Source organism: Pundamilia nyererei, unplaced genomic scaffold (genome assembly GCF_000239375.1).
Source record: "Pundamilia nyererei isolate P.nyererei 1_Seehausen unplaced genomic scaffold, PunNye1.0 scaffold00036, whole genome shotgun sequence".
NCBI lineage: Eukaryota > Metazoa > Chordata > Actinopteri > Cichliformes > Cichlidae > Pundamilia > Pundamilia nyererei.
Window position 1 is genome coordinate 2,349,314 of NW_005187437.1, and position 11,807 is coordinate 2,361,120.

An 11,807-nucleotide genomic window follows, 5' to 3' on the forward strand; every position below is an offset into this window, starting at 1 on the left:
TACATGCATAAATATGATGCCACACACAAACCAGTGTATTATTACCGCACCAGCACACATACATTACATGCACCCTGTTCTCACTCGCAGCCCTATCACAGAACCTGCAAAGACAGGTTCTGTGATAGGAGCTGAACCAGCCACTGGAAGGATTAGACATTTCCAGAATTTTCCTTTTGCCAAGATTACACCAGTGTTAAGTCACTGTTGACTTTTTTTTTTTTTACCTGAATTGTCAATGGAACGATGGATGCTGAGGCAAACCAGTGACAGTAAAGATAGCAACGTATCAGCAGCCGTGGCGCTTTAAAGCTGGTTGACATTCAGGGCCATTTACATTCTGCCGCTCTCAGCCTCTATCACACCCGCCGGTGCTTTCTTCTTTTTTCTGCTCACCCTCTTCCCTCTTGCTTATACCTGAAGCCATTGCCGGGATTTCTCACTGAGCTGTTTTCACTTTGTTGAATTTGTGTGAAGAATCAGGTGGCAGAGGCACACAGACAAACCCACGGCGCATTCACAAAGCAGCTGCTGTGGTACATATCTATATGTATGTGTATCCTACAGTGACGCAGGACTGTGTCCGCTGATAAATTCTTGACAAAAAAAAAAGACTTTAAAACCAGCAGCCAGGTAGCAGTCGTATTCATCCTGTCTTCCAACTCCAGAAATGGGGAATGTCCAAAAAAAGGAAAACAAGAAGTAGGTCAGTTTGCTTTTAATTACCACACTCATTTATTCATTTATTCAGCAAGGAAAAATTCCCTCTGTCAGGCAAGTAGAAGCACTGCACTGAAATGCAAACAGTGCCTACATTAGAGGATCTTCTGTGAGGAGGGGGAAGCGGACAGGAAGATGCGAGGCTGATCTTTCTCTCAGTCTCTTTCTTCTTGTCCTTCACAAAATTCTTCCTCTGGATCCCAGTTTTGATGCCTCAATAGTGGATTTTATGACAGGAGCTGTCAAACGGGTGTGTAATATGAGTGTTTGCCGCTTGTATCATGTCCCGAGTGTTCTCAGCAACAACAATGAGTACATGAGCACACGCACATCAGTGCTGATCAGCATGAAAATGATATCTACTACAACAACAAGTTCAAACTGTGTAAAATCATGATCAAAAGAAAGAAAAAGATTTCCCAAAAACTGCAAAGCCCATTTTGTAATTGAGAGCGGATTTAAACAGCTGTAAAATGTTTAAATATACGCTTATTTTATTTAATGGGATGCCAGCGACACATTTCAAAACAAAATCGTGACAGGGGCGTGTTTACCACTGGTTTGCATCACCTCTTTCTTTTTTTAACAACACTGAGCTCTCAAAACTGCAGCTCAGCCCCCAAACACAAACATGTTTTCCCATTCTTGCTTGAGAGGATGGGTTTTGAGCCTCTCAAAATGTTCTGCAATAATAAGATGTTCACAGCATGCCGCATGCGGCTCATCCACATCGAAAGGAGCGAGTTCAGGTGGTTCTGGCATCTGACAAGGATGCCTCCTGGGTGAGGTGTTTTGCCCCACCGGGAGGAGGCCACGGGGCAGACCCAGGACACGCTGGAGAGATTATATCTCTCGGCTGGCCTGGGAGCACCTTGGTGGATAAGCTGGAGGAGGTGGCTGGGGAGAGGGAGGTCTTGGCTTCTCTGCTTAGGTTGCTGCCCGGATAAGCAGAAGAAGATGGATGGATGGACGGACTGCATTTCCTGTGTCCGTAATGTCCATGCGCTTTAATGAACACCCAAACCCCTTTAAAGGACATCAGTGATAAGTGATCAGAATTTCTAAGTTTATACTGTAGCTGGTTTTCAGCTTTGTCCCTTTTTAATGTATTTTGTACTGGAGACTATGAAAGCGGCACATTCTTTGCAGTATTACACTGCAATTACACTGACACTTAGTCTTGTGTTACTGAGTTATTCTTAAACTGCTAAAAAACCTACTCACAAACTCCAGTGGATGCTTCTATTAAACCCAGTTATATTTATGACCATTTTCAGGACCCTTGTTTCAACCTTTTTTGAATTTTTTCCACTTTCAGTCTTTGATATTTTGTCTCTGTGTTGTACAACTAAACTAAACTGGCATAGTACAGAAAAGTAGACAGAGGAAAAACAGATGCCAAGCCTCGGTCTGGTTTAAATGCCTAGGAATAAAAATGAGTTTTCAAGCGGCTCTTGAAGATGTCGAGTGTTGCTGAGGTGCTCATTTCAAGGGCCCGGGCTGTTTCAAAGTTAAGGGGCATCTACAGAGAAGGCCAGGTCTCCTCTATGCTTTAATCTGCTTCACAGTAAGACCAGAAGCATCTGGTCAGCTGATCTCAATGATCATTTCAGAGAATGTGTAGTTAAAACATCCAAAAACAGGGGAAATACGAGCTCGCTTGCAGGTGCCTGTCAGGACTTGAGCTGCTGCATTTTGGTTGCAGAGGAGAACGCAGCGCCTGCCTGATTCTCAAATAAAAACTACTCCAAAAAGCAAGCCTGGGTGAAATGAAGGTATGAACTAGTCCGTCTAGGCTCTCAGTCATCCAGGTCATGGTAGTCGTAGGAGCTTGAAAAATCTTTTAGAACTAAAGAAACCTCTTGTATGAAAGGTGAAACATCCTCACACACTTGAACAAGTCCAGTGCCTTCTTTTTCAAGCATGGTTTGCCTTCTTAGCAAAAGAGAGAGAGGGCTTAGCCTTTTGCCTCGGGTAGAAGAAACTAACTGTAGCAACAGCATTTATCTGTTTATCAAATGTGTGATCAGCCCCGTGTTTTGGAGGGCCAAGACGAGTGAGGTTCAAGAGGTCCACTTCTTTGCTTCATCCACAATTTTAACTCGGTGAGACAGTCCAGCAAGGACAGGGTTTAAATGATTTCCAAATCAATACAATTTACGCAGTCCCCCAGCTTTTCTATTAGATTTACTGTTGAAGCCATTGATGAGCTGCATGTGTTGAAAACATTTCATCATAGATGATTTTAACCTAAACTATAGTGCATTTTACTCATCAAGGCTACAAAGTGCAACTTTTTATTTGACCTGAAATCCCATCTTTGTAGTAAGCAGGTGTATCCACTAAATATGTCAGTATGTCAGCTTTCTGAATGTTTTGTGGTCTCACTGTACAACATCTCTCTGTAACAGCCAAGTTGCACAAAGCAGCACCGTTATCAAGACACCATTTGGGTTTATAGACCAACAATAAAGCTACTGAATGACCCAGTGCAAACACAGTGCAACCAGCCTCTCTGTGTGTTATGCAGAATGGTTCGAGTGAGAAGCGGGAGGTTCGTCAGTTCCAGTTCACCGCCTGGCCTGACCACGGCGTACCAGAGTACCCAACCCCGTTCCTGGCCTTCCTCCGTAGGGTGAAGACTTGCAATCCGCCTGACGCTGGACCAATCATTGCTCACTGCAGGTCGGTTTGTAATTTGATTCACTTTTGTGCTTCAAAGGAACCGAGGAGTGGTTCTTGCACCAGCCGGTCTCCCAAAAATGAAGTCAAGCCCAGCATATGGAAAATCCCAGCTTCAGTAATGCAGTTGTTATTAGGTCATTGTGTGTCCGTGAGCCAACAGAATGGCAGGCTTTACCTGCATACTTGCTATTATAGGTTACGTAACACACTTTACACCACCGCATACTCTCTTTCCCAAATGACCTCTGTCTCTTCTATTTTCAATTGGTCACAGCAGCCTTCTCTTTAATTTGTGCTTTATTTCCCTGCTGCCATTCTCTCCACCTTTTTCTTTTCTTCTCTTTCTGTCAAAAAGCCTCAAAAGTAATCCCTTCCCATCTCCTTTGCGTCTCCCATTTCACTCCTTAGCTCTTCCTCCTTTTACGTGTGGTATTTCTCAGATGGCTTATTCAAATTGAAACCTTCCTTTTTGTCAAGATAAGAAGACTTCAGTGAGTCCAAAGCACTACACAATAAAATTGAAATTTGACGGCTTGCTTCGCCCAGTCTCCATCACTGTCCTCCTGTTGTTCTATTTGTCATTTTCCTTTATTGTTTATTTATTTCCTCTCTTAGCTTTCATAACATCTCTCTCTTTGCGTCTTCCTATTCAATTATGCAAAGTGTGACTTCACAACAGAGCTTACAGGACTTGCTGTATATAAAACATTATAATGGCACAGTGAATTACACTGAAAATATTCAATGCCAAAACACAAAGTAATTTTGTATCTTTTTTTTTTTTAATTTTACTCCAGTGCGGGCGTAGGCCGGACGGGCTGCTTCATCGTCATCGACGCCATGCTGGAGCGGATCAAGCACGAGAAGACGGTCGACATTTACGGCCATGTGACACTTATGCGATCGCAGCGGAATTACATGGTGCAGACCGAAGACCAGTACAGCTTCATTCATGACGCACTGCTGGAGGCGGTGGCCTGCGGAAACACTGAGGTGGCTGCCCGGAGCCTGTATTCTTACATCCAGAAGCTTGCACAGGTGGAGAGCGGTGAGCACGTCACTGGCATGGAGCTGGAGTTCAAGGTATAGGAAATAAACCTATAAAACCTTAATAACCTTCTGACCATTTTAAGTGCACTATGCACTGGAATTAGAGGGTTTTACACATTGCTTTGTTGTTGTTGTTTCTTTATTAATGAGCCCTAACTACATATACCGATCAACTTTAACTTCTGCTGGGGTCAGACATGCAAATTATCAGGGAGCCTGCTTGGAGTTTTTCCTCAGAGTCACCTGCCAAGACAGTGGGAAATAACGAGCAGCCACAGATCAATGTCTACATTAACTTTCCTCTCTGTAGTCCTTATCATAACTAAATAATGAAGACGGCACCGGTATGTTTTTCTGACACCTTGTTTTAAGCCACTGTAAGCCTTTTAAATAAGCCTAGCTGCCAGCTTTATCTTCCCAGCAGTTATTCTGGATGCAAATCCAATTTCATTGCTTTTCAGATTTTTCTTCATCATTATTTGCAGTGTGCTTAATTTTTGGTTTCAGTCATTGCTCTTTGCTTTGTGATAATGCGTTTCTTTGTATTTTGATTTGGGTTTTTTTTGTTTTGTTTTGGTGCTTTTTCAGTGGTTCTTAACTATCAGCATCTGTGTTTCTGACAAGAAGCTGTGAAACTAAATTAGGAGACTAGGAAAGAGACAAATTGGATGGTTGCTGTCACTGCCTGGGTGGGTGGGGGGACTGAAAGAATAACATTTTAGTTGAGTGAAGATGCAGTTTATACAGTGTAGCATCACTGTAGAAGGTATATTTAAACTGCCTTATTTGAATGGCAGCTATTTGTCAGTTTTTTACGGATGCTATCCAAGTAACAGGTGACTAAAAAACAAATTTCCTTTACTTTCTTGTGCTTCACTTAAAACGTTTCATCATTTAGGTACACAATGCTATTGAGGTGTAGTATTTTTTTTTTCCAGAGCTAGAAAAGAGAAATAAGAAGCCCTTTGCTGTTGGGCCACATTGTTCATTTTTGAGGATTTTGCAATAATATGATTAGGCTAAGAAATTGGGTTTAATCTAGCAGGGGCAAGACAAAGGATTTTTTGGCTCAGAGCAGCACGGATTTTCGGTTTTAAGAAAGAAAAAATTAATGAAAAAGCAGTAGGTGAGAAAGACAGCAAAGCATAGTGTTTACGTACAGAGGGGTGACTTATTAAAGGAAAAACATAAACCCTTGAATCCTGCGATGGGGAGACTGGGTGACTGCTACAGCGGGGGGATATTAGCTGGCATCGTGTACTTTTTCCTTTATACAGCCGTTGCAATTCGTCACAGCCACCGGGCATCAATCTAGCTGACCATCTATGAGACATCATGGCATATTAGAAAGTGCTCTCCATCACCACCATCAAACATCACATATCTTTTGGAAGAATGCTACTTATAGAGTCACTGCCAGTTAATTGAGTTGGGGGGCTTATCCTATAATTTGTCACCCGTCCATAAAGTAAAGTCACCTCAACTTTGGCACACCAGTTAGCATCTGCTGACCTTGGATTACGCACACAGATTCTTGAATCATTCGTCATCGCTTTTCATCAACGCAGCCTCCCTACCACGAAACAACAACAGTGCCAGTGCGATTAGTCTTTTTTGGGGGGGTGTCTTCTCACTGGTGCACAACAGTGACGGAAACTCCACTGCCATCTGTATCGGCAAATAATGCTGAGCTGGCATCAGGAGTCGAACGGGGATTAATAGCATCCACCCTGCTGTCAGTACAGAGGGGGTAGGCGTGTGAGAAAAGGGGTGGTTGAGCTAAGTAATTAATACTTGATGATGACAAATGGAGGTGGAAGGCGAGGCAAGCGGAGGGAGGAACGTTTGGCTAATGAACAAAGGGACGAGTGTATACTAAGTTGGCAGTAAGGAAGTGATTTGACAGAATACTGCACTATAGGCGAGAGTGGGAGGGCACTGTCATTCTCAGGTAGGATACATAGTCACGCAGAGTTAAGCCATAACTGTTGGGAATCCCTGAAGATAATTTTGTCATGAAGTAGTCAGACAAAAATGCTTTCTTGCTCACAGTATGTGCATTTTTATGGAGATTTATGCACATAGCATGCTTGTAGAACGTATTTTGCAACAGCATGTGGATTACAACATACACACACAACAAAACGCTACTGAGCTGCTGGGATAAATTTCAATTTAAATAGAAGCAAGTATGAGTTGGGATTCAACTGTTTAAATTGGGATCCAAGTCCAAACAAAAATACAAAAATCTTCTCGAGTTATATAGAAACAGTTATATACATATACAAAACTCTCACAAGGCTTTGCATGGCAATGCATAATTAATAATTAAAGAAGTACACAATTGGATAGATAGTATTTACTAGAAATAAACCGAAAACCTATGATCTAATAGATAGTAAATGTACTAAAAAGAATAAATATGTGTAAATCTGTAGTGATATTCAGAATACTTTACTATAGATTTATAGAAATGCCAGATGGTATTTAATATTCTCAGACCCTTGTATTTTCTATTCCAGGGTTCTGACTTCCCACTTAGATTTGGTTATGTCCAGGGAAGCCTACTGGGGATGGTCCTACTGCGTTTTTGGTCACAGTGCTTCTTTAAGCTCTAGTTTCTGATACATAACCAAATATATGTTTCGGTGCAACATGCCAAATGGAATGAAAACTGACCAGATATGCTGTACTATAAATGGGAAGGAGCTAGTATGAGGTGAAGAGATTGAGGCTGCCAGGTCTGGCGCAGTTCCCTTCACCCTCTGTGGTGTAGCTGAGGGCCTCTTTAGCACTGCCAGGCCACCTTAAGCCTTTCCAGGTGCCTCTGTGAAACACAGATCAAAAGCAAGACAGTAGCAAGGGATAAAGGCATGGGAGGAGGAGGAGGCAAACACTGGATGGACTCCAAGAAGCCACTGATAGAGAGCTGCTGGTGCTATACGAGGGGGGAAAGAGAAAGAGAGACCGAGAATACTCTAATTGGAAGAGAAAATGGAAAGTTAGACCTGGTTTGCGCACACATAAAAGCATGAACACACTGACTTTTTGTATTTTGACAAGTATTGGGAGCTGGAAAATCTAGAAAATATATTCACATCCCGCCTTCTTTTTCACCGGGGTCAGTTGCAGCTCATCTCTTGTCTCGTTCTCATTTCTTGTGATGCTGCTGGTGTTTTCAGCGCGCCGTGCGTTCTGTCTGAAAGGGGTCCTAAACCATCTGACAAGGGTATCTTCTATTTGCTTGCTAACGAGCAAGAACACACACACACACACACACATATTCTTTATTGAGACGTCGAAGCCAAAAGGAGGAGATCATAGGACTTGCTGACCCACAAACTCGCGCTGAGATCCTTATGACGGTGATGATGTAGCAGTACGGCATTTTCATTTTGATCATTATGCAGCGTGCGTGTGTGTTTGTCTTTCTGAGCATCCCTATGTGAGTCTATGTTTTATGCACACTGCCATTATCAAAGCTGCGACTGACCCACTTTTAGGCAAGTTTTCTGTTTCATACAGGCTTGATCCAGAGGCTTGTTAGTCTGGGTGTGTAACGTATTTTCCGTCATTTTATCTGACCCTCCAGGACCTCACAAGTTGCAAACGGGAATAAAGTTTTGAATTGCTTTCTGATAAATATATTCCTGATAAACAATGTCCTTTGAAGCTGTGGCATCGTGGGTGACAGATCAGATTAGATTAGGTCTTCTTTATTACTTTCTGCAATTGATATTCTCCACTTTCTAGCTATCTTGCACCTGTCTTCTTCATCCTCTCCTGCTCTTCCTTTTTCTTTTACTTCTTTCCTCTGCAGTGCTACCTTCTCACATTTCTCTGCTTACAGTATAATCTTTATTCTCCTCCTCTGCATCATTCATTGCAGTCTTACTAAATGTCTCTCTTTTTTTTTAACACTATACTATATTTTTACCTTAGTCTGTACTGTTACTGTTATTGCTTATCCTCTGGTATGTTAAACTATCCCTCTGTCTTCCCCCAACAGCGTTTGGCCAACTCCAAAGCCCACACGTCGCGCTTCATCAGTGCCAACCTTCCCTGCAACAAGTTCAAAAATCGGCTGGTTAACATCATGCCCTACGAGACCACTCGTGTTTGCCTGCAGCCAATCAGAGGCCTGGAAGGATCTGACTACATCAATGCCAGCTTTATTGATGGATACAGGTAGGAAGAGTTGAGATGGCAGAAAAGCACGCCAGCATGAGTGAAGTAACTGCTTATTTATTCATGTGTTTATTTCTACCTCAAAGAAACATCTTGATTGATCAGAGACATATATTACATGGAATAAAGAAAATGAGAGAAATATTCATTCTATTTTTGTATTTTTTCCTCATAGCAGTCATGTAATCGTGTTTATTATTATGTAAAAGCAATCATCAAGTTTATTTATCGTCCACAAGTTTGTGTCGTACGGTTGATTTTGTTTTTCCCCCTCTGAATTTGCATCAGTGGTGTTTACAGTTAATTACTCAAGTAAACATGGTGTGACTTTACTGTTTAAACAGGCAACAGAAAGCCTACATTGCCACGCAGGGCCCTCTGGCGGAGACTACAGAAGACTTCTGGAGAATGCTCTGGGAGAACAACTCCACTATTGTAGTCATGTTGACCAAACTTAGAGAGATGGGACGGGTACGACGCTGATTTATGTTATTTATCTGTCTCTTTTTGCTTAAAAATTAAAATAATTTAAATCAAAATGTAAAACGCCATAAAAAATTCCACTAAAAATCATCACAATTTTTTTTCAAACAGGAAAAATGTCACCAGTACTGGCCTGCAGAGCGCTCTGCCAGGTATCAGTACTTTGTGGTAGACCCCATGGCAGAGTATAACATGCCTCAGTACATCCTCCGAGAGTTCAAGGTCACAGACGCCAGGGTAAGAGGGGGTCCTTTGGCGGTTTGGGAGGGTTAAATAGGGCGCAAGATGTGAAATTTTCCAATGAATGCAAAATATATAAATACAATACATTACACCCTTGAAAAGCCTACATAAACACAGAGCCTGTACATGTTTCCACACTGTAGCCTACATGTTGTATTTTTTCTGTTCAGCGGCTTTTGTTGTTGATGCTGGGGCGTAAATCTGAAATCTGCCCATCACACCTTAAAAGAAAACTTTGTACTAAATTGCTGTCAGCACTCAATAGATATTCAGCTGCAGTTGCTTTGTATCAAAGCGCAAGAGGGACTTTTTCCAGTCTTCTTCTTTATGCTTTTGTTCATCAGAAGTTGTGCGCCAATGACGCATTTTTAGCCTCCTCAAAAGACTAAAAGTACAAGAGTGTAAAAAAAAAAAAGATGTTATAATTTGGACAGATGCGCCATCAACAACTCACTGAGGTGTTGGAAATGTCGAAGATTAAGCAAGTTGAGTAAAACTAGGCCACGTAAACAGAAAAACATCGCAGTCTCATCATATTTATCCCAAAAACCTTCCTTAAAAGAGTTTTTTTCTGTTTCTATTGTGAGATAGATTTCCATACAGTGTTTCACTACTGAACTGACTTTTCTCACCCTGAACTGTTAAGAAGCTACTCTGCTCTTTTGTAGTTATCTCTTTACCTCCGATAACATTTCTTTTTTGGTCAAATTAGGTCAGACAGTTCAAAGGAGCAACAGTAGAAATCTAGCAGAGAGATGAAAATCTCCCGTCTCGGCTGATATACCCACTGATTTCCCAGGCATCATCCTGTTGGTATTAAAGCAATTAAGGCAACTCAAAGACTCGCGCACACATGCACTCATGAAAAGGCTCATGCCGATCTCCTTTCCTCTGCATATTTCTATTAGTTCATGCGCACAAGTTCAGATATCATCTTCCAAAGGCTCTGATAGATTAAACACACTAGCCGGGCCTGCTTTTTCTAATTCTTCATCCCATATTTAGTGAGTGGAACAAAACTGTAGAGGTTATCGCTGTGAGTGTGACGATGTTCGTGCACAGTTTCGGTAAGATTGACCCAGTCGTTTCGGAGTAGCTTGAATACACACAGATACATATGCATACATGCACTACCATCGTTTTAGTAAGAAGATATGAATGCATATAAAGTATGAGATTGCTCTAACGTGCATGCAAACACGATGCCCCGAGGTCTGGTCAGTGCTGCTTTTCTTTTCGAGGATTGTCAAAGGGGACTCAATCATCAAAGCAAACAGTGTTAGCAAACAGGCAGTCAAAGCTTATCACACAGTTAAGAAAACAAAGCGGAGAGATGGTGCAGGTGATAGTCCGGTCTGTGCTTTCAGGCCGCGCGTGTGCGTGTGCGTGTGCGTCGATCTTGCAGGTTTCGACCCCATATTGCTGATTGTGTATGCACTTAAAAGTGTCTGTGACCTGGGCTTACCCTGCTATTGCACAGATCACATGTACATGTTTGTCTGTTTTGTATATGTATGACTGTGTGTGTGTGTGTGCACACAGCTGTGTGTGTTTCTCTCGCATGCCTCTGAGCAGTAATAGCATAGACTCCACGCCTCAACACTCACATCTAGCGAGCCAGTCACGTATTTAATCACACAATTTGACACGGCGCGTGGGCCCTCAGGTTGTGTGTTAAATTTTGCTCCCCCACCCCCCCACCCCCCCTTCTTTCTTTCGCGTGCTTAGTTTATTGTGTTGTTGTCTTTGCCCCTCTTTCATTTTTAATCCCCCTGCTGAGGCTAAATGTTTTTGAGATGGAAAAACAAAGGCAACACAAGAAAGAAAACATGCAATGCGTCATAAAACAGGGAAAGAGACATGAGGTGTTTTACAAAGAGAGCTGGTATACGGGGCCTAACTTATTAGATTCTAAATCACTGTATTTGTCAAGCACAATAAATGTACAAGAGTACCCCTTGGCAGCAGCGATGCAGACTCACATCAGCAGCACGTATAGTCCCATGTGACAATAGGCAGATTATTTAAATCCTTTGACATATAGTAACAACGTAAAGTATATATGTTCAGCATAGAGTCACCGTCTGAACGGGGGGATGGTTAGCTCTTGGCAAAAATCAGAATAAATCAGTAAGAATGTAAGACAGCTCCCATCCATGATGCTTAGAGACCCTCAGGCACTTGTTTACTTCAACACATTTGACATTTACCATGAATTCTGCTCAGTATGATTTTTGTCATTTATGACATGAAGCATGTTGCATGTCTTCATTGCATCTTGTTCTTTACATACACCATGCTGCAGTTTCTTCAACAATATTGGGGAAAATTAGAATTTATTATACCACCTGTGATTTTCAAAAATAAACAACACACAGATATTTTTGTAATCTTTCAATAATGTCTTTAAAAGTAAAAATGCTATTTTCATTAATATA

General features: G+C 41.8%; 1 protein-coding gene across 15 annotated transcripts in view; it reads left to right on the plus strand.

The window, feature by feature from the left end:
• Nucleotides 1–11,807, plus strand: part of ptprsa (protein tyrosine phosphatase receptor type Sa) — a 223,126-nt gene that overhangs the window by 205,300 nt on the left and 6,019 nt on the right. For all 15 annotated transcript variants that reach the window (XM_005730285.1, XM_005730292.1, XM_005730287.1 and 12 more), the window contains 5 exons: nt 3,251–3,405; nt 4,203–4,488; nt 8,465–8,643; nt 8,988–9,114; nt 9,238–9,363. In XM_005730285.1, the coding sequence (XP_005730342.1) occupies nt 3,251–3,405; nt 4,203–4,488; nt 8,465–8,643; nt 8,988–9,114; nt 9,238–9,363 (873 nt within the window). The remainder of the gene's footprint in view (nt 1–3,250; nt 3,406–4,202; nt 4,489–8,464; nt 8,644–8,987; nt 9,115–9,237; nt 9,364–11,807) is intronic.